The 24966-nt window shown below is 37.8% G+C and overlaps 1 protein-coding gene across 2 annotated transcripts in view; it reads right to left on the bottom strand.

Annotated features, from left to right (window-relative positions):
* Positions 1 to 4028: 4028 nt before the first annotated feature.
* The window catches only part of sbf2 (SET binding factor 2), a 113357-nt gene continuing 92419 nt past the window's right edge, over positions 4029 to 24966 (bottom strand). For both annotated transcript variants that reach the window (XM_030130811.1, XM_030130812.1), the window contains 12 exons: positions 24726 to 24904; positions 22540 to 22716; positions 21280 to 21381; positions 17138 to 17323; positions 15990 to 16116; positions 13234 to 13361; positions 11914 to 12138; positions 10339 to 10446; positions 10045 to 10235; positions 8705 to 8792; positions 8492 to 8623; positions 4029 to 5442 (listed from right to left, as the gene is read on the bottom strand). In XM_030130811.1, the coding sequence (XP_029986671.1) occupies positions 5344 to 5442; positions 8492 to 8623; positions 8705 to 8792; positions 10045 to 10235; positions 10339 to 10446; positions 11914 to 12138; positions 13234 to 13361; positions 15990 to 16116; positions 17138 to 17323; positions 21280 to 21381; positions 22540 to 22716; positions 24726 to 24904 (1742 nt within the window). In that variant the 3' untranslated portion in view covers positions 4029 to 5343. The remainder of the gene's footprint in view (positions 5443 to 8491; positions 8624 to 8704; positions 8793 to 10044; positions 10236 to 10338; positions 10447 to 11913; positions 12139 to 13233; positions 13362 to 15989; positions 16117 to 17137; positions 17324 to 21279; positions 21382 to 22539; positions 22717 to 24725; positions 24905 to 24966) is intronic.

Genomic DNA, 24966 nt, shown 5'->3' with positions numbered 1-24966 from the left:
ACTAGTATTTTATAGATGATTGTGGTTTTATAGCAGTAAATTAAACAGTAGGTGTGTTATGTCTAATGAACAATAGTTTGTCATAGTTTTATACCTTATTTTGACCCTTTCATGCATGAATTATGAGAACCTTAATCAAGATGTTTTTGTCCTGTTTTTATTCCTCTTTAAGCATGAAAAAAAATAATGCGATTCATTTTTTTAAAGAACTTATTTTTCATGGAGTTGCAAAAATGTCGACTCAGATGGATACCATGCATTAAATTTTTTGAAACAAAGCAACATGTATTTACTGATATACTATGTGAAAACTATGAAATAAAAACATTTTTTAACATATTCGTATATTTTAACATACTCTGAATACTAGTTATGCTGTATGTAAAGTGTCTTTGAGTACCATGAAAAGCGCCATACAAATACAATGTATTATTATTAGTAGTAGTAGTAGTAGTAGTAGTAGTAGTAGTTGTTATTACTCACTTCATGGAGATAATATGCAAAAAATGGTATGAATGTCAGTGTATGGGATGATGCATTAGTGTCCACTGTGTTGGCTGATATGGAACTAAAACAACAAAATCCATGAATATATAAGAGAACAGCTGGAGAATAGCTGTCCACTGGAGTGACCACTATGCACGAAAGGGTTAATCCTACATAGATTCCATTCAGATCTACACTGTCATACATAAAGTAGGAATAAAATAGTTTTACCTCTTCTCAAGTTCTTTATTTCATTTTATTTTATTAGTTTATTTAACAGGGACATTGTACATTGACTCACATTACCTAATGGTTATTTTTCATCTGCAGTCCCTGGACAGATGTTGAATTGTCACCCTAAAAGGTCGAACAAGATTATAAACATACAACTTTTAAAACAAAATTTAACATACCCAAACACAGACGAGTACAATACAAGTTTTGCAATACAAAATTTACAATTAATAGCATATCAGCCAAAGTAAGTAAAAAATAATTTTCAGAATTATCAGAATTCTTGGTAGATAAAGTGTAATTGGGACTCAGTATAAAATCACTAAAACTGGTCAGAGGTGATTACTGATGTGTATAAATAGGAATAAAAAGAAGAATGTGTCTGAAAACAAAATTATTCCAACTTTATGGGCAACAGTGTACATGTCAGACACTTGAACACTCTGGTATTAATGTCACCGTTACTGTTCAGACATGCTAGAAGCTACTCTTTCAGGAACAGATTAAAAAAAAAAAAGGTAGAGGGGAAGTGGATACAAAACCTTCTGAAAGATCACTCAGGCACGTGTTTGTGTGCAACAGCTCACGTGAAACCATCGGGTCCATATTTCTCATGTTTTTTGTCCTGTAGAAATAATACAACACAGAAACAAACATAGTTAAGGTGTAAAACAAGTAAATGTTTTGTCATAATTAGGAACTGATAACAATGGGTGATACATTCTGGGTAGCATTTGTAGTGTTTTTTGAAGATCAAATTTCTGTTTTTCTCATTATTAACCCTTTCATGCACAGTGGTCACTACAGTGGACAGTTATTCTACAGCTGTTCTCTTGTATAATTCATGGATTTTGTTATTTTAGTTTCATATCAGCCAACACAATACACAAAACACTGCAACTGATAACATTACTGTAACTTGGCTGTTCTTGATAAACCAAATCTAGCATATTTGAGTGTAAATCAATTCCTTGTTATCGTTATTAGACTGTAATTAACAACAAAAGTTTTTTTTTTTTTGGCATATTATCTCCATGAAGTGACTAGTATTGGAGTTCACTACAAACAAAAAGTTAAGGATATTTCTTTTTGTTTTTTGTCTTTTTTTTGGTCATTTTTGCCATTTGTAAATAAATGTCTGGTTATTAAAAAAATGTGTTTCAATTCCATTCACACACAAAAAAAGTAAAAAGCGATGTGCAAAAATCCCAACTGAAAAAAAAAAAAAAAAAATAGCTCCAAAAATTTTAAATATCCATAACTATTTGTTTGTAGTGTATGTTAAAATGCGACAAAACGTCAAATTAGCAGCATTTAATGTTTTTATTTCATAGTTTTCACACAGTACATCAGTAAATACACGTTTCGTTGCTTTAAAAATTAAACGCACATTTTTGCAACTCCATGAAAAAAAGCTTCATTAAAAAAAAAAAAAAAAAATCATCTCATTGTTTTTTAAATGCCTGAAGAGGAATAAAGAAAAAAAATCTTGATTAACGTTCTCATAATTCATGCATGAAAGGGTTAATACATGAAAAAAGTAAAAAAAAAAAAAAAAAAATTATATCCAACAAATATCTTGAGTATGTATGACAATATTCAAAGGAAAACAGATGATTTGTTGAATCTCAGTGAATAAGATGTTGAAATATTACTTAAAACTTCCTATAGGTGAACAGGCATTCTATTATCAAGCGTACAGACACGAAAAGAAACAAATTAAAATGAGAAAATATGATGCTAAAGCTGTGTTTTAACCCATAAAGACCCAATGTTACTTTTGTGGCAGTCCCCAGGTGAATTTTTCTCTGTATTTAGCCTTTCTTACGTGATTTATCATTTATTATATTATCCTCTATATCACAGGTGTCAAACATGCGGCCCGGGGGCCAAATCTGGCCTGCCAAAGGTTCCATTCCGGCCCGTGGGATGAAAGTGCAAAAATGAACCTGAACAGTCATGGTTGTCCAAATCCTTTTGGTTGAGGTTCCACATACAGACCAATGTGACCTATAGTAAAAATAACAACACAATAACCCATAAATAATGACAACTACAAATTTTCTTTGTGAAAAATTGAGTGGAAAAAAATGTGAAAAAAATAACATTACACTGTGAAAATATTTACATTTACAAAACTATTCTTTCACAATAAAATGCAAATAAAAATGTGCAATTTGAACAATATTCTGCCTGTTACTAAATGTTTTGTGCATTTCTGGATCCACTGTGATCTGTAATTGTGTTAATAAGAGATGGAATATTGTAGAAATTGTTCAAATTTCAGTTCCAAACTCCAAAATTTTAACAATATTCTGCCTGTTACCAAATATTTATTTAACACTGTGTGTAAATGTACATGTATAAATAATAAGTTGAGGCATAATATTGTTAAAATTGCACAAATTTTTCAAATGAAACTTCTGTTTTTTCAGGTTATTCATGTCTTTTTTGTAAAATGTAAATATTTTCATAATTTAATTGGGGTTTTTTTTGTATTAAAACAAAAAAAAAACTTGGATTTGTCATTATTTCTAGGTTATTAAGTCGTTATTTTACTGGTCTGGCCACTTGAGATCAAATTGGGTTAAATATGGCCCCTGAACCAAAATGAGTTTGACACCCCTGCTCTATGTTTAGCATTTTTCACTATAAATCATGTTTTTTCTTATATTTAATTTCTAATATTTGATTTATATCTTAAAGAAAACTCAGAGTTAATTCAAAGTTTACCATATCAAAACAGAAAAAAATGAAGAAAAAGCGAGTTTTTCAGTCAAGATATCATTAACTGAAAATAATCCAAGTGTCTCCATCCACTGTCATCGATCCAGCTCCATGGGTTTTACTGGTGAATCAATGCTGTAGAAGATGACAGTGTTTCCACGTTCCCTACGGAGCCTCTGAACGTCCAAATGGATCATATCTGATGACCATGAAAAGATGACAAACTGCATTTTACACTAATTATTCACATGGATTGATAGGATTAGTGGATTACCAGGTATTAAACATTTACATCAGTAGATACTTCTGTTCACCAGTGGATGTTTGGGTCGTTATGGGTTAATGATGTGGTAGTAAAGATTGAAAATTAATAAGCAACCTTCTTATAGATCAGTAATAATGCAATGACAAAGAATTATTTCCATTTGGTTAAGACTTTTGCAAATTGTCATGCAGATTTTTTACAGTTCACCCTGTTTCTTACTCAAGTATCCAAGTATTTCTTCACTGGCAGCAGCACAGAAACATGATCAAACCCTATGATTTTCTCTCAGTAAAACAAGTACACAACCATGAATAAGTGCTTTCAAGTATGTTTGATTTATTTCCAAAAAAAAATTAGTGTCACCACAAAACATGGTACAATGATACAGTAACAAAAAGCCTCTGACATCTTTGAGTCGTTCCATTCGCGTTTTTCTTTTCTTGATGAAACTAAAGGATTCACAAACAACAGAAGAGACGAGGATTTCAGAAAACCACAATGTCCTAAGCGATATCTTCATTTACTTCTTTAAAAGCCCTTTAAAAGACACAGAGCCTGTCTGGACAATCTGAACGACATAAAAAAAAGGGGGTCTCTGTTTCACTTTCTGAACAATGTTTCATCACAAACGAGGAACAGGCCACTCAGGTATTTGCACCAGTAACGACACATGTAGAAAAGACACATTGGTCACATTAGAATAAAGGTTAGAAAAGTATACTTATGTTCAGTAAATACAGTATATAAAATGAAATGTCACACGGATATTTACAGAAAACATGAAGCCACCACAATTTAACAGTTACACTTTAATAAAAAAATAATTTACATTACATTACATGAGACAAACATGTTATCCAGAAGTCAATACACATTCAACAAAATAGAGAAAACGTCACTTATTTAAATAGAAAAAAAAAAAAAAAAAGTCAGGTCACTCTTTTGAACTTACTGTGCAAATTCTTTTCATTAATCTGTATTGAGAAAAAGTCGTATTTACACTGTAAAGTAATGCCTATAGCCTCACTGTCTGCATCTGTTAGAAAACCTCTATCTGATAAGGAGTGCATACTTTAGAGAGAAGTGCAAACAAATTGCTTTTTCATGTTGTGCATTAAAATCTCTGAGTTTTTGGCGGTTCATACGTTTCTTTAAGCAGCAATAACCTTTTCTCGTAGTAAAATATCTAATAGAAATTCTTTTATAGGCTATTTTTCTATATTGTTTTAATCTAAAATTGAACCCACAGTTTGAATGGCCAGTGATATTGCTCTGATCTATTTACAGCTTAAGTAGGATAACTTTACTCGGTAGTGCAGTCCCCTAAAACGTCAGCTTATCTTCACTTCATCCCTGTCGGAGGAGGCGCAGAGGAGGCGGCTGACAGCAGAGACAGACCCGTTCAACCGACAGAGCGATGACAGCTGCTCAGTATCGAGCAGAGTGAGGTCTAGGTATCAGTGGACGGTTTACGTCCTCCACCACCAGGCACTTTGTTCACCGTGGTCCCCAAACTTAAAGACATTAGTGTTGAGCGGTTGTCACGTCTCTGCTCTCAACCACCTGACGCCGCCTCTTAAAAGTTCGCGTGTCGATGTCAAACTCAGTGTTCGGGCTCCGTCGTGTGCAGCTCAGGCGTCGGAGATGCAGTTCTGGATCTTGTCCATCCACAGCTGGGCGCTGGGTGCATCTGAGGCGCAGAAGTTGTAGACTCGCTTGCTGGTTTTTAGCTAAAAGGATGTTAAACACAGATTAGTTGTGGTCAAAGAGAAGCTTTTCTTCTAATAAAAACAGCTGTTACATGACGTACGCTGTTCTAACACTGAAAAGTCCAAAATGTCAAATGTGACCGTGGGTTTTGTTCATGTGCAGGTTGTGTTTTCCTGGAGCCATTTATTTGTTGATGTTACCAACTCCACTGGATTAATGCTACATTTCCACTACGTGGTACTGGCTTACCCCTACTTGACTTGACCTTTTTGCGTTTCCATTATGTAAAAGAACCTGGAATCTGGTACCCGGTACTACTTTTTTAGTACTTACTCAGCTGAGGTTCCAAAACAGGTGAAGATATACTAAAATGTGTCGCGTAAGCACTGCAGACCACTGATTGGTCACAGTTGTCTCTGTGTCATTGCGTCATCAGTGCGTGACCCGCCATTTAAAAAACAAAACAAAAAAAAAACAGATTTGGAAGTTTACAGTAAATATGCCGGTAGGCTAATCCATGATGACAGTCCACAGAATGACACCGTGGTCGCTCGAGGAGGTTGAGACGTTTCTGTCCTTGGTGGCCAGTGAAAAGATTCAGTGTGAGCTTGTCGGGGCAACACGCAATGAGCGAGTTTAGCAGCAACTCTCTGAGCAGACGACACAGAAGTTACGTGCAGTATTGCTATGACAACCATGAACTCTAACCCTTTCATGCATAGTGGTCACTCCAGTGGACAGTTCTTCTCCAGCTGTTCTCTTGTATATTCATGGATTTTGTTGTTTTAGTTCCAAATCAGCCAACACAGTGGACACTAATGCAACACCCCATATATTACAATTCATACCATTACCGTTCCTGTTTCTTGTTAAACCTGATCTGCAATAACATATTTGAGTCTAAATCAATTGCTAATTGTTATTAGACTGTAATTTAAATTTCTTTTAAAACAAAAAGTGTTTTTTTTTTTTTTTGTTGCATATTATCTGATTGAGTAATAACTAGTATTATAGTATGTTAACATGTGAGGAAGCATCAGATTCACAGCATTAAAAAGGATTTCATTTCATAGTTTTCACACAGTATGTCAGTAAATACATTTTTCTTTGCTTCAAACATTAAATGCATGGTGTCCAGCTGCGGGGACATTTTTGTAACTCCATGAAAAATAGTTTCATAAAGAAATTTCAACTGCATAGTTTTTTCATGCCTAAAGAGGAATAAAAACATTCAGGAAAAAAATCTTTATTTTGGTAATCATAATTCATGCATGAAAGGGCTAAAGTCAGTAGTATCCTGTAATGGAAACGGTCTCCAGGAATAGTACCTGGTACCTGAGTCAAGTCGAGCCGGTTCCATGTAGTGGAAATGCAGCATTAGTGACTTGTGTACTTCTGTTCATGATAACAGCCTGTGCACTGGTTTTCTACTTGGACAATGTGGGATGTCTTTCTGTAAAAATCTGAACGATGACATTAATGGTCACTTCTACAATCTTTGTTGCCTCCTCTGCTCTTCTACAGCAGCAACATTAGCATTATCGTAGAAATTAAGTTGGTTAATGTCAACATCAACATACTACTCCTCACACAACACAAACCAATGGAAGAAAAGTCAAATATGTCACACTGACATATGAAATTTTTAAACACATGGAACCAAACTCCGCTGTGTAATTACATTTTACTTAGGCACATACAGGTCTCTCCAGTCAGAGTGTTAAGTGTAAGAATAATTATTAGGATGTAAGGTAGTTATAAATGTGATTGTAATAGTCAAAGCTGATTTTAATATATCTTTAAAAAATCTTTAAAAAGTATTTTAACATGGAATTTTAAGATGTACAGGGTGGGGAAGCAAAATTTACAATGAACATTTAGTTGTTTTTTCTCAGCGGGCACTATGTCAATTGTTTTGAAAACAAACATATATTGATGTCATAATCATACCTAACACTATTATCCATACCTTTTCAGAAACTTTTGCCCATATGAGTAATCAGGAAAGTAAACGTCATAGAGTGTGTGATTTGCTGAATGCACTCGTCACACCAAAGGAGATTTCAAAAATAGTTGGAGTGTCCATAAAGACTGTTTATAATGTAAAGAAGAGAATGACTATGAGCAATACTATTACGAGAAAGTCTGGAAGATACTATTAAAGAAGAATGGGAGAAGTTGTCACCCGAATATTTGAGGAACACTTGTGCAAGTTTCAGGAAGCGTGTGAAGGCAGTTATTGAGAAAGGAGGACACACAGAATAAAAACATTTTCTATTATGTCAATTTTCTTGTGGCAAATAAATTCTCATGACTTTCAATAAACTAATTGGTCATACACTGTCTTTCAATCCCTGCCTCAAAATATTGTAAATTTTGCTTCCCCACCCTGTATATAGTGTACATCTGAAATTCAGTTTTTATTCAGAATCACTAGGGAGTAACAGAATAGAACAGAATAGAATAGAATAGAATAGAACAGAACTTTACTGTCATTATTATGCTATGATGAAAAGCAATGCAACAGCATTTTTCCTATGCAGTTGCAGTAAAAAATTATATTAAAAACAATCCAATAAAATGCAGTGTATACACAATAAAAAGACAATAATAAATAGACTAGACAATAACAAATATTATCAAAAATGTACATGAGGTAAAGTGCATGGGGCATGAGTATGTTCTCCTTACGGTGGAGGCTCCAGACATTTCACTGCCTGTGGATGGAAATAAATATGTAATGTATGAAATAAACAAATGTTAAAACAGTTTTCCAAAGTGTGCTGTGTGTATAGAAACAGTCCATTACAAAGCTGAAAAGACCTCCTCCTAGATTATTTTCAAAAATGCACAATTACTGTATCCAAAAAAAAGAAATCTCCTGAAAAACTAAGAACTCTAATTAAAGTGACTTCTAAAAGACACTTCCGCTGTTATTCAGGTGATATTATTCTGAATTTTGCAGGTGTCATGTAAACAGCTTAACAGGAAATTTGTCTTATTCAGAACCAGGATGAAAAAGAGAATATTACGTAGCTGTAGATGTGGTCGGTATTAGTTTGTACTCACATCAAAGAACGCCTTTTCACTGATGTGTTTAGGAGCCCCAATGGTGGGAGCAGCGATCACCACTGACTCCACCTCCGCCAGGTCGATGTGGCCCCTGCAGTTGGTGTCCTCCCCAGTGTCGTAGTACCTCATCTGTGAAGACACCAGTGTTATTCTGTAGTCCGCTAATGCGTGCTGTGTTCCTATACTATATGTGCAGTGCTGCTTCCTGACCTGGTGTTTGGTGATGTCCAACACAAACCAGCGAGGTTTCCAGCCTTTCAGCAGCGCTCCGCGTTTGTACAGGATCCCCTCGTACGACCTATGACGTGACAAAATGCGAGATGTGCAGACCAAAGACAATGAACATTATCAGCGAATAATATCTAGTGACATCTAGTGGTGAAGCTGCAGATTGCACCTATGTGATCACCACCCCTCACCTACAGGACTGCATTAGGGTTTGTTAAATTCCAGACTCTAGTTTACACTCATAACAGGTTACGATAATGTGTTTTTACACTAGATGGCACTTGCTATAAAACAGAAAAAAAGGAAGGAAGTCTGTTTGGTGCTAATATTTAATAAATATGGTTGTAGACACATGTAAACTGTGACTTCTCTGGTCACAAAATACAACGGTTTTCATTTTCCCGTTGGACTAAAAACTAGCGGATCAACATCCAGAGCTTTTCACCTCATCTTTGTGGTTATGACAGAGTTTGCTCAGTTGTCATCATGTGGGTAACGTGATAACAGAAGCTTATACGTGACCATCAATACAATTATTAGTTGCTACGTAATTGAAGTGAAGCTTGGAATTGAATCTGATGAGTTTGCTTTTTTGAACGTGCATTGTTGTTCATCATGCTCTTTAAAAGGCATGTTTATGTGTTCAATAATGGCTGCAGTGCTTTGTACATTGTGTTCTCATTAGACAAAGATGCCAAAAAATAAGAAGCTGTACTGCTTTGTAGCAACAGCAATCTCATTCCAGGGCCTGCCTTTGTGATTTCTACACTAGTACGACCATTTAGATGCAATTTACTGTGTTTATGCTGTCAAAACCAGCCTCAACTCATCAACATTCGCAAACAGACATGAAAAAAAAAAAAAAAAAAAAAAAAATGACAGTAAAAAAGAAGATTGATGGTGTGAATTTTAAAACATGCAATTTTACTTTTTCACAAAAAATAAGAATCATTAAATGGTTTAATGGTGTATTCTGTGCGAGCTTCAAAAACATCATCTGTTTTAAGTTTTGTCTGTCAAAGCTTAAGAAGAATGTGAAAGGCAAAGAGGACATACTAAAATAAAAATTTAAATAATGTAGGTTTCCTCAGTCAGGGGAAAAGGTCCAAATACTAGAGCCAGGAGACTGTACTTGAACCCACAGTAATTGTAAAATTACACACCCAGAGTTTAACAGAGTACAGACAATCCTCACAAACATGACACACAGCATACCACAGCACTGAGTCATCTTCCAAAACTGGACAGACCCTTCGGCGGCCGCTCAAATGTGGACTTTTTAGCACTTATTCGTTCCGGGAATCAGGAAGTTCATGACCCACCTGTTCTCCTCGCTCTTGGGGGTGAACTGGTTGTAAAGTGTTGCGGCGCGGCGGTTGATCCCATTGGCTGTGGCGGTACCGCTGTCCTCGCCCAGCCCGCTCTCTGGCAGGTGCAGCATGGAGCGCCGCTGGAACGCCTGCAGGCTGGACGTGGGAATGAGGCCTGAGATGGACACCGACTGTTTACGGAGCTGGAGACACATGAGAAGAAGTGTGAGAGGGGGAAACACACACCCAGGAACGTTCTCACATAATCTTCTAAATAACGGTTGTCGTCTTTCTTCTCATACACACATTTCCCTCTTGCTTGAGGTCTTCCTGGATGCTGATTCTGACTCTTTCCAGAGTGGTCTGCCACCTCTCGGAGCCCTGGTGTAGCTCCCCCTCCAGCTTCTCAATGTCCTGTACAAGCAAAAAACAAATAACACAAGACGATGGGTGTCATATGCAAAGTTGAATTAACATGTTATTGCATCATTGGTAATACAGCCAATTACATATCAAATAATAACACATTTACAATGACTGATTCTTAAATGGATTCATTACCCATTACTTTCGTTTTGTGTGTATACTCAGCTACAGGAAACAGCAGATGAAAACAGCCAGTTGACAGTTTTTGCATCATTTGACATTTTGACTAACAGAAAATGAAAAGATGTAATGACTTTAATTAACAGTAGTTGCATTCCATGTAGCCAGGGTTGTGGTTTGAGCATGCTCAGTAACTCTGAGGCATTTAAATGAAACAGATATGGTTGAAATGTTGTTAGGATCACCTGAGCTTTCCTGCTGCGACAAGCTAAAATGCCTGCCGTGAATGAAAGTCTATTCACCTAAAGTCAATTAAATTCCCCTTGTTTATGATCCATTATCAACTGACAAATGGAGACTGATTGAACTGAAAGGAGACAGTTCAGGCAACGTGAGCTTTTTGAGCTGGAAATATTGACATAATTAACCAACATACTTCTAGTAATTTAATCACAAAAGTCTGTTTACCGAGGAGAAGATCCTACATCTAAACACAAAAAAAAAACAAAAAATAGGACCAATGGCCCTGTAGCTTACTGGCCAAATTTAAAGCTTTGGGAAATGTATCCAGATGCCATTTATTATCACTGAATTATGCGTATTTATTATATTACAGAAATAGCCCATGTTTTGGTCATATTCCAATCAGATCTGTAAAAAAATTCAAATTCCAACTTGATATCATTGATACTTACTGATTAATTGTATCAATCCATTTCCTTATCTCTTATAATGGGAAAATTTTTCAAAGTCGCACCAAATCCAGAATCAGATCCGGATCCAAATAATTTCACTAACTTTTGTTGACATCATCATAAAGAAACTGTATATCACGTTTGAAGTCAATCGGAATTGTAGTTTCAGAGAAGAAGACGATTGAAATTTTTGTAACGGACGACAGACGACAACAACAGATAACAACAACAAACGCCGCTGCCGGATGCTGCATGATGACAATAGCTTACGGCCTGTTGGCTGGTAAGCTAAAAACAAAATGCATCTGCACAGTCAGTAAACCAGGCAGAGGTTAATACTTTGTCACCATTATACAGTTATTTAACAAGAAACATGTGACGGAGAGGATGGGCCACCATCCACAGAGATGTTCTCCACCTAGCATAATGAAAATAGTACCACAGCAACACTTCAACAATAATATAGCCAATGCCTGTGTTAACAAGAGAATTAAAGCTGGCAATTAAACTGTCTGATTCTGATTCTTCTTCTTCTTCTTCTTCTTCAATCTGCATGAAACTAATCGTATGATATTGGAACAAAAAGATTATACATCAACACATTAAGCCCTTCAAAGGTCATTAGTAAATGTTGTCTTACAGTGAGGAGTTTGGTGATGGCGTCGGGCTGGGCACGGCTCACGCTGCTGTAACATGGCCATACGATCCTCCTCTTACTGTTGGAGATGGTGTCCGTCTCCTCCTGACTCTCCTGCCTCACGGCCATCATCCCCCAGTCGTAACACGGCCCGGTCAACAGAGTCTCGTCTGTGAAGAAGTCCCACTTACTTAGACTGGGGATGCTGACGGACGGCTTCAGGATCACCTACAAGACAATGAGGTTTGAACAAGCCCTGAGTACTGCGGGGATCAAGTAAAAAAAAAAACAAAACAAAACACACACACAGTACAAATACAACAGTCTGTCTGAAATAACAGTCTGTCCGATGTACAGGGTTTAATAATAACAATGGCAGGGACAGAGCTGGATTCGAACCACCGACCCTTCGGTTATTGGATGACCTGCTCTAACATCTGAGCCATGGCTGCCCCCCATGGCTGTTTCTGCAGCTTTTAATAAATTTTTTTAATAAAACTCCAGTTCTTTTCATTGAGTGAGTCACACTGGGGCCAGATAATTGGTTGGAAATGCTCCAGAGGTGAATAAAAGAGAATATTCAGGGATGACAGGCATTTGCTGATTAATTTTTATGTTGGCTTTATGTTTTTCTGACTTCCCATGTGACTTTCATAATGCTATACCTAACTTTTTGAGTGTTTTCTACAATAAGATGCACTATTTTTCTTGCATCAAATCTCACTTAATTTTCACAACAGAAACAACTTTAACTTAATTCAAGACAGGAGATGCCATTTTGTCCCACGTGATAAATTCTCACTGGGTCGACCTTGTTTACATTACTGGTTACTAGTTCCATGTAAGTTCTATTTTTTAGTTGTGTTATAATGTGATTAATGCATTTTTTACAAGACTGAAGTTAACACAGCTTTATAAAACACAATTGTAAGGGTTTATGGCCCAAATTTCAAAGTACTGAGACATTTTAAGGACAGACTGAAACCCTGTAGTTCATGTATAAAGATACTGAGATATGAAAGGAACATTAAGTCAATGTCTTGGACCTAAAGTACTTATTTTTCACTATTCCAACAAGGGAAAAATAAGTAACAGCTCTCCACTTTGTCAGGGAACTGGAACATCACAAGTGGCACTCAAACAACCTCAGTCATATGATGGAGAGCGAGGCTTCATTAACTAGACTTTGGTCTTATTACAAGTGATAAATGCTTTTTGGATGAACCCATATTTGGAAAAAGACTACTCTGGATTCTTCACTGAGACGCCACACAAAACACACAAAGACGGACAGAAAAAAAAAAAAATCACAAGAGAGTTCACCTCGCTCTCTGAGGGGTTGTACAGATAGTTGAAGAAGATGGGGCTCCTCTTGTGCATTCTGTTGATGCACTCCCAGATACAGATACCTCTGCGGGCCTGCTTATCACCCTTATCCTCAAACAACAACCCTGTGGAAAGAACAGAATAATTAAAAAGTACCAGATGTATTTTGTATGATTAAGTAAAATCATGTGCAACACCATAATATTGGGTCACACACATCATGTAAACAACAGATTAACCAGCAACTGACCCCTATCTTGATGAGCAGTGGTGGAAGAAATATTGAGTTAATTTACTCTAATGAACAGTATGTATTTTCTATTATTTTCTAAGACATATTTGAAACTTTTTTTTTTTTTTTTTAGAAACAGCATAGAGAGATAGGAAAGATGTGGTGAGAGAAGGGAATGACCAAGGCCATAAATCAAACCCAGATTGCTCTGTTGAGACCTTGGCCCATAACAGTATGTACTTTCTGCTACTCAAAACAATATCATCACCACTTTTATTTTTGCCCTTCGAAATAAAAGCCCTAAATATACAGCATATCACTGAACTAAGTCACTCAGAGTGTTTCCCTGAGAGGTAACTGAGTAAAATTGCTTATTATTCACCTTATGGAATTTTACTGTAGTGAAACAGCTGTAAGCAACGTTTAACGATCTTATTAAAAGGGATATGACACTGATTACATGTGACTAAACAGAAGCACTTTCCTGAGGCCCAAGTTAAGAAAATATTGAATGCAGACCTTGCATTTGTTGGATATTTCAAAACACAAATGCAGCATGCTGTGGTTCTAAGTACTACTGTACTGCTACTGTCTTGTGAGAAGAACACACCTCTAAAATGTCAACTTTTCAGGAGGTTAAAACATCTTTGTTTTCATTTTTGAGTTTCAATGCATTATATGGCTAATCCAAAAGGGTTTATTAGCTGAAGCAGTGGAATTTTTTTCAATTTACTTCAATTATTCAAGGGTTAGGCTAAAGCTTAACTCACTTAATTACCCCCGTAGGAAAAATAGGTGTACCTAGCATTAGCAAGTAGCACATTATCCTATTTGTATATTAATACCGTTTTTATTAAAGCTAGTGAGGTCCATTTGTTAACTTTGAGTGGATCACACTGGGGCCAAACTAACGGTCCTGAGTTGAATACAGAACAATATATGAAGAGGACAGACATTTGCTAATGATTTTTTATGGTGGTTTTATGCATTTCTGACCATCTAACTCTCTTAACTTTATACCTTTGTACATAATTTGAGTGTTTTCTTCCACAAGCTGCGCTATTTTCTTAAACCAGATGCTGTGGTTTTAAGTAATATTGTAGTGCTACCGTCTTGTGAGAAGAACACACCTGTAAAATATCAACTTTTAATGGGTTTAGCACAACATTCTTATTTTCAGCATTAGTGGCAAAGCATTTTAGAGCTAATCGAAGAGGGTTTTTAAAGAGTTTACTAACTGAAGGGGGAAGGTATTTTTTTCAATTTAATACAAATATTCAAAGGGGTAAAGGTTTACTCACTTTATTATCACTGGGGGAAAACTTGGTTTGTACGTTTTACACCCCACAATACACAGCACCTAGCATTAGCATTAGCATATTAGAGGCAGTGAGCTGCCATTGAAGGTATTCAGGAAACCAACTCCAGATCTTCATCAGTACATTAGTCAAAGCAATGGACTGGAGAATTAACCTACAAACACCTGTTTTTAATAGGAGGCCAAATTGAACACAGAACAGCTCCGGACCGATGGGGAATTGAACTCAGAAGCTTCTAGCTGTGAGGTGGAAGTGTTATCTACTGCACAACCCCACTGACAGGAAGGTGATGAAAAACTGAAAACAAACCAAGGCTGTCAGAGAAATGTACCAGAGATATTTGATAGTGGTGTAAAAGTACTTGAGTAAAACTATGTACTTTATGTCATTACGCTAGTGAAGGGGTATGATATCTAAAATCAACAGTTCACTCACCTAGAAGCATTTGATCGGTTAAAACAGAGTAAAAATCCAACTATCTACAGCACATGTGTCAAACATGCGGCCCGGGGGCCAAATCCGGCCCGCCAAAGGGTCCAGTCTGGCCCGTGGGATTAATTTGTGAAATGTAAAATTGCACTGAAGATATTAATCATTTTAGTTCAGGTTCACCATACAGCCCAATTTAATCTCAAGTGGGTCAGATCAGTAAAATACTATCATAATAACCTATAAATACTCTCAACTCCAAATGTTTCTCTTCTAAATGTAAACATTTTTATGTCATTTTACTGTATTTACACTAAAACAAACAATCATTTCACAAAAAAACAAATAACCTGAACAAATATGAAAAATTTGAAATATCTGAAGTGTAAGTTTATCAATATTCTGCCTCTTTATTAAATGTTTTATGTGTTTGTTGATCCACTGTCATCTGTAAGTTGTAATTTACATGTGCAAATGATAAACTGAGACATAATACTGTTGAAATTGCACTTAGATTTCTTAAGAATTTCAGTTTGCTCAAGTTATTCACATTGTTTTAAAGGATAGTTGGTAGATGCAAACATTGTCATCGCATAATTTTACTTTTTTCATTCTAAAACAGAAGAAAGTTTGGAGTTGCCATTATTTATATATTATTATGTTATTATTTTACTGGTTTGGCCCACTTCAGATCAAATTTGGCTTAATGTGGCCCCTGAACTAAAATGAGTTTGACACCCCTGATCTACAGTATAAAACTAAAGGACACTGACCATGCTCCAGGCGTTCATAGTCTGAGTCCAGCAGGAAGTTCTTGAAGCGGTTAGAGATGTGATGATAAGCCAGGAACTTCAGATAATAATGATTAAACTCAAACTCCAGAGGATGTTGCTCCAAAATCTGCCAAGACATGAAAATATGAATAAAGATGGTTAGATAGAGAGGGACACAGAACAGCAAGGGGGGGTCAGAGTGTGTGTCACAGCTGGATTGTGTCCCTGTGTCGCAGCTACACAACGTCCCTCAAATGCATGAATGACCAATTAGGAACAGGAAGAACCTCCTCCGTCTTCAAGGGGGCAAAGGTCAGTGATATCATCGCCGCCAGACACAATCTAAACCGAGCCAACGGGACTGCAGGTCCATTGTTCCCATCCAGTTAGTGTCAAAGTGAGAGAAGATGTGAATGTTGAATATTTGAGGCCACCTGGGTCTCCTGGCAAAAACAACAGCTGTTTTGGAGATGAGGCATTTCTATTTTGAGCTTGTGTCCGAGTCCTCTCTCCTCTAGACCCCAGGACCCCCGCCAAACTGCCTGAGCTGCCAAGCCTACAGTTTCAAAAGACAAATGCAGAAACTATGTGTTGATGTAAGTGTATGGGAGTGGGCTGTGTGACCCCAGGGAACCAAAAAAACTCACAGTATTCTCTGTCTGGACCTCAGCTGTACCGGCTCCATTCTTAACCCTCCATCTCCACTCCCCCCACACCAAAATCCTGAAGCACACCCAAGCCCCCTGAGAGGTTCTCAATCCTCCAAACTGCAGTTTTCCACATGCAGCTCTGAACACGCACTGAAATATGAAGGGATGCTGAAACACGCGAGCGGAGAGAGAGCTCAGCGCTGATCACTGGGTTCACACACCATCTGGGCAACAGCCTGACTGTCTGAATTATGTGTCCAGCAATAGGAACGCGATAGGAAGTGCAAAACTAAACCAAATGTATAGATCATGACAAATGAATGTCTCACCCTCTTTACTTTCTCCTCTCTATTTTTATGTGGAGTGTGATGAGCTCATGACATAGATATGAATGACAGTAAGTCTTCATCTGAGAGCTGAGGCAAGTCACATATCAGGGGCAGAGATGCTCGACGGCATCGGAGGTCAGAGGTGAGAGTGTGGTGGGTTCAATGTCACCTGGTGAACACAGTCCAGGAACTGCAAGAAGATGGGTGTAAAGCCGCTGCCCTGGCTGCTGGGGCTCAGGTTGCTCCGCTGGCTGAATTTGTGGCCAAAGGACAGCCATTCTTTCTCCAGCAGCACCTGAAAACCCTCCAGAGTCCGGTAGAAGGGGTCACTCAGGAGCTGCACCAAGGAGACAACCTGCAGAGATGCAAAAAAAAAAATGAGCTCATGTACACGTTCCTACTTATATAAAGGCAAAAAGTTACTAGAATAGACTAGAAAACTTTATTTTGCCATTTGCACAGATACATCACAGTATAGGTACACTGGAATTCTTGTGGGTTTCCCTGAGTCATGGAGTTAAAAAAGACATATACAAACACAACACATAAACACAGCTAAAACATATAAAAACAGTTATTGCACAGACACAAATACACACTATAAAATAGAGTGTTATATCAAGGAAATAATAATAATAATAATAATAATAATAATAATAAAGTACTGGGAGGTAGAACAAGTTATTGCACATTTGATTAAAGTGGCTGTTGCACGTATTTATGAGAATATTCTTCTTATGAAGGGAGAATAGACTATTAGAGAGACTACTATTACTCTAACCCTTAATGTTTCTGCTTTCTATTTAACTACGCAGCAAGTCAGAGTCAAATGCTGAATCACAATGTAACATGATTTAGGCAGCAGGAATGGTGGCAAGGATGCTGGTAATGAAACTTAAAACAGGTTTACAGTAGAAGAATAAAGTGGAAAGAAAACATTAGGAGTGTGAAACTGTAAAAGCTCAGCAGCAGAACTTGTCACTAAACAGCACTGGGGTTAATTACCTCCGCCAAGGAGGTTATGTTTTTGTCGGCGTTGGTTTGTCTGTCTATTTTTCTGTCTGTTTGTCTGTCTGTCTGTGTGCAAGATAACTCAAAAAGTTACGGACGGATTTGAATGGAAAATTTCAGGAAATGTTGATACTGGCACAAGGAACAAATGATTAAATTTTGGTGGTGATCAGGGGTGGGGGGTGGGGGCACTGATCTGCCTTGGCGGAGGTCTGCGCTCTATGAGTGCTTTTCTAGAAAAGACAGCGCAGACCTCCGCCAAGGCAGATCAGTGCCCCCCACCCCCCATCACCACCAAAATTTAATCATCTGTTCCTTGTGCCAGTATCAACATTTCCTGAAATTTTCATCCAAATCCAGGGGAACTGATCTGCCTGGGCAGAGGTCTGTGCTCTCTGAGTGCTTCTAGTTAGTTTTAGTTTTCTTTGTTTTGTTAAGTGTGGTCTTATGTGAGGCATTTTTTTCTGTTTCTATGGAAGATTAAAATAAAATAACGACCAAGTACAGTATGGTTATTTTTACAGATTTTTACTCTTGCATTACATTATTCATTCAGTTATTTTATTTTTTTTATTAAGACCTATGGCTCATGTAGAAGTTGTAGTGAGTATGTCAAATCAAATCAAATCAATCAAAATCAAATCAAATTTTATTTATATAGCGCCAAATCATAACAAAAATTATCTCATGACACTTTACATATAGAGTTGGTCAAAACCAGACTCTAAGCCAATTTTCAGAAACCCAACAGAATCCTCCAAGAGCAAACACTTGTGAGTGGTGACAGTGGCGAGGAAAAACTTCCCTTTAACAGGCAGAAACCTCGAGCAGACCCAGACTCCTGGAGGATGGCCGTCTGCCTTGACCGTGTTATGTGTGTTTTAAAGAGGAATTAAACCAACACTCACAGCTTTTTTGGTAAAGTGTTTGCTGTTAAATTTTGTGAAACTGATACCAAAATGCAGTAATTAAATGCATATCTCCTGTTTTTTGCCTTTTAGCTGTCTTTTTTCTTCTTCCTTGAGAGTCACATAGAATAGAATATCTTTAAAGTCACTGTAACAAGTACAACAAAATTAAAAGGATCATCCAATCTGTGCATCAATTATATAACCTACTGTAAAAATACCAATCCAAATAAAAGCAACTAAAATAAATGGGTAGAAAACAAGCAGAAACCCTTCCCTCACACACACACACACACACACACACACACACACACACACACACACACACACACACACAAGCATTCTATCATTGCACATGATAGTCATCGTCAATAGATCATGTGATCATGATACGATCATTATTGGCGACCATTTACCAAAATAGGCTCATTTTGTGGGGTATTCTGTAATTTCCACCTCCAGTTAATTACTTAGACACACACTAATAGAACATTCATGCCCACCGGTAGTGGATGGTACGACTTTGTTCGTGTCACCTTAAAAGCTGAACACCACATGCTGAAGATGACCCATCTTCTAACAACACAATGCTAAACTGATCATCTGCTATCAATAATGTTTATATAACATTGCAGCAAAGTCTTCAGGCGCACTTGAGCTCAGTCCACAAAACACCATTTGAGAACCACTTGTCTACACATGCAATGTGCTTGGCCTGCTTCCCTGCCCGTGTCTCCTCCAACACAGCTAATGAGGCCTGACGTGTGTGGAATGAGCGGGAAAAACAGTCCGTGGCTTCCCCTCGGGGTTTACAAGAACATCCAGCCTCGAGTGGTAGAGAGCCCCTGCATCCCAGGACCAAAATAAGCCCCTTAGATTATTACTGTGAGGCTTTAACGGACTGGGCATATTCGAGCAAGTAAGCGGGGCATGACAAGGGGGAGTGGCTACAGAGGGTTAGACCGCAAATGAAAAGGAGAAACAGAAACCTGGGTTTAGAAAGTAGAAAAAAAAGCAAAGACAGTTCTGCATCCTGTCTGCTGGGTGTCTATGGTCCGTGGACGTGCAGGAGAGCCAGAGCATATGGAGCCCATTTGCCTGTGTGGGCCTGATCAGGACCTGGCGTGATGGAGCCGGTGGCCCGTGGAGAGAGACGCTGCGAGCTTAACACGTGCCTGGCATAAGGGATCCACAAATTGCACTTTAAAACAGCAGCCCAGGGCATTACAAAACCCAGTAAACACATTTGAAGGACACACTCTTGAAAGTCAAACATGTGCAATTTAACAGGTCAACATGGAAAATATGAGCTCAGAGAAAAAACATGAGCCCAAAATGCTGAGTGCAGCAGCTAACCGATGCTGACAACTGATCAGGACGGAAACTGACTTTTGTTTATACGCTTTAAAATCAGAACCATGAACTTTCATTATTGAAATCTGCAGAAATCAGTGACATGAGGCGTTGAGACTCAAGATCATGTCATTATTCATCTTTGAATAATCAGGTCAACAGCGACAGAACTGATTAAAAGATGAGCAGGAGAAGCAGGTGGGGCAGAGTGGGCCAGATTTATTACTCACACATGGACTATTCATAAAGGCATCTGAACGGATGCCATGAGTGCCTGTGGAGGATTCCTAGAAATGTAGTGGTCAACATCTAGTTATCACTTTTGTTTTGACACTAAATGCAGACGGGTGGGGGTGCACTGCTCCATTCTGGATAACACCGCCTTTCTGCATTTTAAAAATACAAAGAAATTTTAAAAAATGGAAATTCATTGCTTTTGTCCATGTATAGGCAGTAAGATTTGTTAAAATACGTGATCTGGTGCCTTTTCACAAGTATTGTTAATGAAACAGTAAATTACAAATTAAATGCAATTGTAATTTGTTATAGTAAGTAAGAAACAGCATTCACTTAAATTATTTATTGTATGTAGAATCTAACATTCATCATGTGCTTTGTGTCTCCTTTTAATATTTTGGCAGATTTATGGACAATGCAGGTCAACACTCTTTGCTTTAAATATTTCTGAGAAGTGACTAAAAATGTAATAACAAATTACATTGATGAAACAATTCAGATTGCTGCTTTACTTGTTAAATTTATAAAAGGGAAACTTATGCAACTGCAACTATAATATTTCAAAGGTAATCTAGCTAACTCTAAAACTAAAAAGACTAAAAACAAAAAGTAGCTTTAAAACAAAAGAACAGCTCGTTAAAATAGTTGTGAAAATACACTTCCTGTACTTCAAATTACATTTCTAAACCAGTGATCAGTGCGTCTGTGTCCCTGTTTTACTCCACGTGCTCTTCGCTCTATTCTCATATCTGCCTTTGCCGTTGTGTGTTTATCCTCATAGGTATTTGTGCATTTTTCTCACTTGTGTTGTGATGTCCCAGCCATCCTCCAGGCTGAGGAGAACAGATGAGCCGCTGTCCAGAAGCTCCACCAGAAACAGTGCCAGCTGCAGGATCTTGTGAAGCTGTGGAAGATCAACATACTGTATGTGCAAGCGAACACATATACATATGTAAACACATGTACAATGATTAATCCTCCATGTGCATACGTTACCATGTTGAATCGACTGGTAAATGACTTACTGAGTATTGCTAGAAGAGTTTCCCACACACAAGGTTTTTAGACTGTGTATAAAATGTTCAATGTAAGGACAAAGGCTGCAGGGGGTCAATCAGATAACCAGTATGATAAGGGCTCTACTGCTATCCCATCATTGTGAACCCATTTCCCTTGGGAAAACAGCTTCAGAGTGGATTTATTCTTTATGTGAAACTCACACAGAGGATGAGCAGTAAGAGGTGACTGCTGGGTTTTTCTCACACAGTTGAACGAGCAAGACTCAGCACAATGTGCAGCCTGGCAGAAAACAAAAACAGGGTCGCCGAAGAGGATGGGAGTTTCAGAGACCTTGGTGGAATCCTCTCAGATGCTTTTTCACACTTCACAAATGATAGGTTTTGCTCAGATGGCCATGTGTACTGTCAGCTTGTATTTATTTGATCACATTCTCTGAGGATTGTACACTCACTGTCTCTTTAAACAGCCCAGAAGCTCCTGGACACTGATGTCCTGATGTTTATAACTTCATATTGGTTAACTGTCATTACTGGGAGACAAATGGGGGTGGGGGGCATCTGTGTCTGTATTTAAGTACCCCCCAATTGGACCCAATGACCTTTTGATTGTCTTTGTTGGATCTAAAGCCAAACCTTAGAAAACAAGTGCAGACTTCCACAAGTCTGGTTTTTCCTTGGGACTAATTTCCAAATATTTGAAGTTACCACATTCATCTGTACAAACAATAGTAAACCAATACAAACACCACAGGATCACACAGTCATCAAATTGTTCAGAGAGGGGACAGACTCTCAGAGATGAATGCATTTTAGTGCAACAGGTTCAAAAGCGTTTGATACTGGTAACAATGTTGGAGAGAACTAATTAAAAATACCCCCATCCATGTTAAGTGGAATGTGTATGTAAACTTCTGACTCTGAGAATGTGATAAAATACAGATGCATGAAGAGGAAATTTTCAGATTTGTGACAATTTGAGTCGAATGCATTTGCCACGGTGCATGTAATTGTCTGACCTCGGCTGTGTCTGTGTGTTTTGCTACCTGTAAGATCCACTCAGAGTCCTCCAAGGCTTTGAGGAAGGAGTCTTCTGAGTCGGTTGACGTTGCACTGGGAGCGCAGGCCCTCAGCAGCTTCTTGAACGCGGCTTTCACCTGCCGTGTGTCCGTAAAGTCCACTGGCACCAGCTCACAATTCAGTGTGGAGTCCACTCTGAGGCCCTGTCAGGAATGATAGAGAGCAGTACAACACATCAAACCAAACAGAAATATCAGACAAATGAAAACACATGTATGATATTATGTAATCCAATACAACAGCGCAGTATAGGAAAGTTCTGCAGTTTTATGTCCTGTGGATGTAGCTAATTGTTTTTTGCCATGACATCACTCTGTCCAGACAAAGTGGTTTTTATTCTGTTCCGATGCCAATAACAATGAGTGTACACAAAGCTGTCCATGTCTTACTGGTACAAAGGCTTCGTGCTGGTGGGTTTGTAGGAAACTATGTGGATCTGAATCACTTGAGGAACTATACTCCCACTGCGTACAATAAACCCTGCAGGTCTCACTGAGTCAGGTTTGACTTACTTTATTCTTATCACTACATAAACTTTATACTGAGATGAAAAGAAAAGCTGCTGAAGTGTGAAGTTTAATAGCCAGAGGTCAGTATGCAGTTCTAGGGGGCACAAAAACACCTGAATGATTTATGCTTCACTGTCAATAGTATATTAGGTAGTGAGTAAATTATACAGTATTTGATTTAAACCTTCACTAGGGATGTTATTTTATTCATTACCACTTGTGTGTCTGTCAGTTGCATGATCGTGCAAAAACTGTTGCATTGAGTCTCATGAAATTTGTATCCACAAGCAAAGGATGAAGATCCAAAAAAAAGGGGTGGAGCCTGGACTTTGGGAACTTGGTGGATGTATGTGCTCTTGCAGTTTTGGACATGCAATAAGAATGACTTAATAATAAGGATCTTTTCCTAGGAGATGTTTCTATCTGGCTATATATATATATATATATATATATATATATATATATATATATATATATACATATATATATATATATAATTTTTTTTATTTATTTATTTTTTTTGTCCTCGAGTCCTTGAAACTGCAAGAATCAGGGGGAAAATGCACAGACTTAAAATACACAACATCCATCAGCAGCTCTTTTTTCTCTGTCCAAACAAAAAACACTAAATGTGAGGATAGATGTCTTTTATGTTACTATGGAAAAGCAAAGCCAAAATACCCCAGATTAGCCAGTTCCAATGTTGCTGTGTTTTGTGATGATAAAATATTAGAGCCAATATAACCAACAACTAGTAATTAAAGCTCTCAGTCCGATACTTTGACCTTTAAGCTCTAGGTCATTTGTTTCTAGTCAGAATCATTTAGACATAACGTAAAACAATGGATTAACCGTTAGCAGAAGTTTCAAAATAACAAAAGTAAGACAAAATTCACAGTCATTTCTTCATAATGTTGAACTTCATTCATCCTCATTCAGTGAGCCGAGAAATAATGTACCGCTGGATCTGATTAGTGCATTGCAAAGTTTGTCCCATTGGTTTTTGTTTTATGAAATTATTCATGACATACACTGGTGTCAGACTCTTAGACTGTTTCAGATATTTGCCCATTTAAGTGCTTGTTATTTGAATTGTGTTCTGTTTTCTGATAATTACTTTGTTGAGCTTTTAGCTGACGTTCTTCTGGTTACAAGGATGTATAGTATGTGCATATTGCTACAAGGGTTGCATAGCATTACCATGGCAACACAGACAGAACAGCCTGCCTCTGCCACTCTAAATACACCTATGATTGGTCAAAATCTCATGTCATGGGGTACATTTTCTCCAACCTGCAAAAAGGGAAAGTAGGTGCAGAAGACTCGTTTTTAATGAGATAACTGTTTTTTTTTTTTTAATTATGGGATTTTTGCTCAATAATGCCAAACAAGTATTGGGTACCAAAGCTTTGACACTGGAATAAAAACTCTTTGAGTGACAGATCATGCATAATTAACTTTGTATAGCATGCTTTTTTAAAAATTAGAATAACGGACATGTTTTGATAAGACTTCAACACTTAAAGCCGAGTAGCCACCAGTCCATTAATAAAAAATATGGATGTGTCAAATTACTACAATACCAAGTTTTAATTCAATTCACAATGAAATATCCTCAGTGGTAGATTTATTTCCTTTCTTACCCTCAGATGGGATTTTTCTCCGAAGATGTACAGAGCAGCCTGATGTTTCTGGAGCTGAGCCTGCAGACTGTTGCTACCTGCAGGGGGCGCCAGATCCTTCCCCGCTAGCCTGGCCCCCACGTCTGCGGCCGAATGGTGCTGGCTGAGTCGGCTGCTGGAGCGCAGGCTGGCCCACATGCCTGCAGACACATAAATGCAAACAAAAGTCACACAAACTCGCGCAGTGGCTGGCCTGTTCGAA

The sequence above is a fragment of the Sphaeramia orbicularis genome, chromosome 3 (assembly GCF_902148855.1).
Source record: "Sphaeramia orbicularis chromosome 3, fSphaOr1.1, whole genome shotgun sequence".
Lineage (NCBI taxonomy): Eukaryota > Metazoa > Chordata > Actinopteri > Kurtiformes > Apogonidae > Sphaeramia > Sphaeramia orbicularis.
The sequence above is the reverse complement of the archived record's forward strand: the minus strand, read 5'-3'. Positions and strand labels throughout refer to the sequence as shown.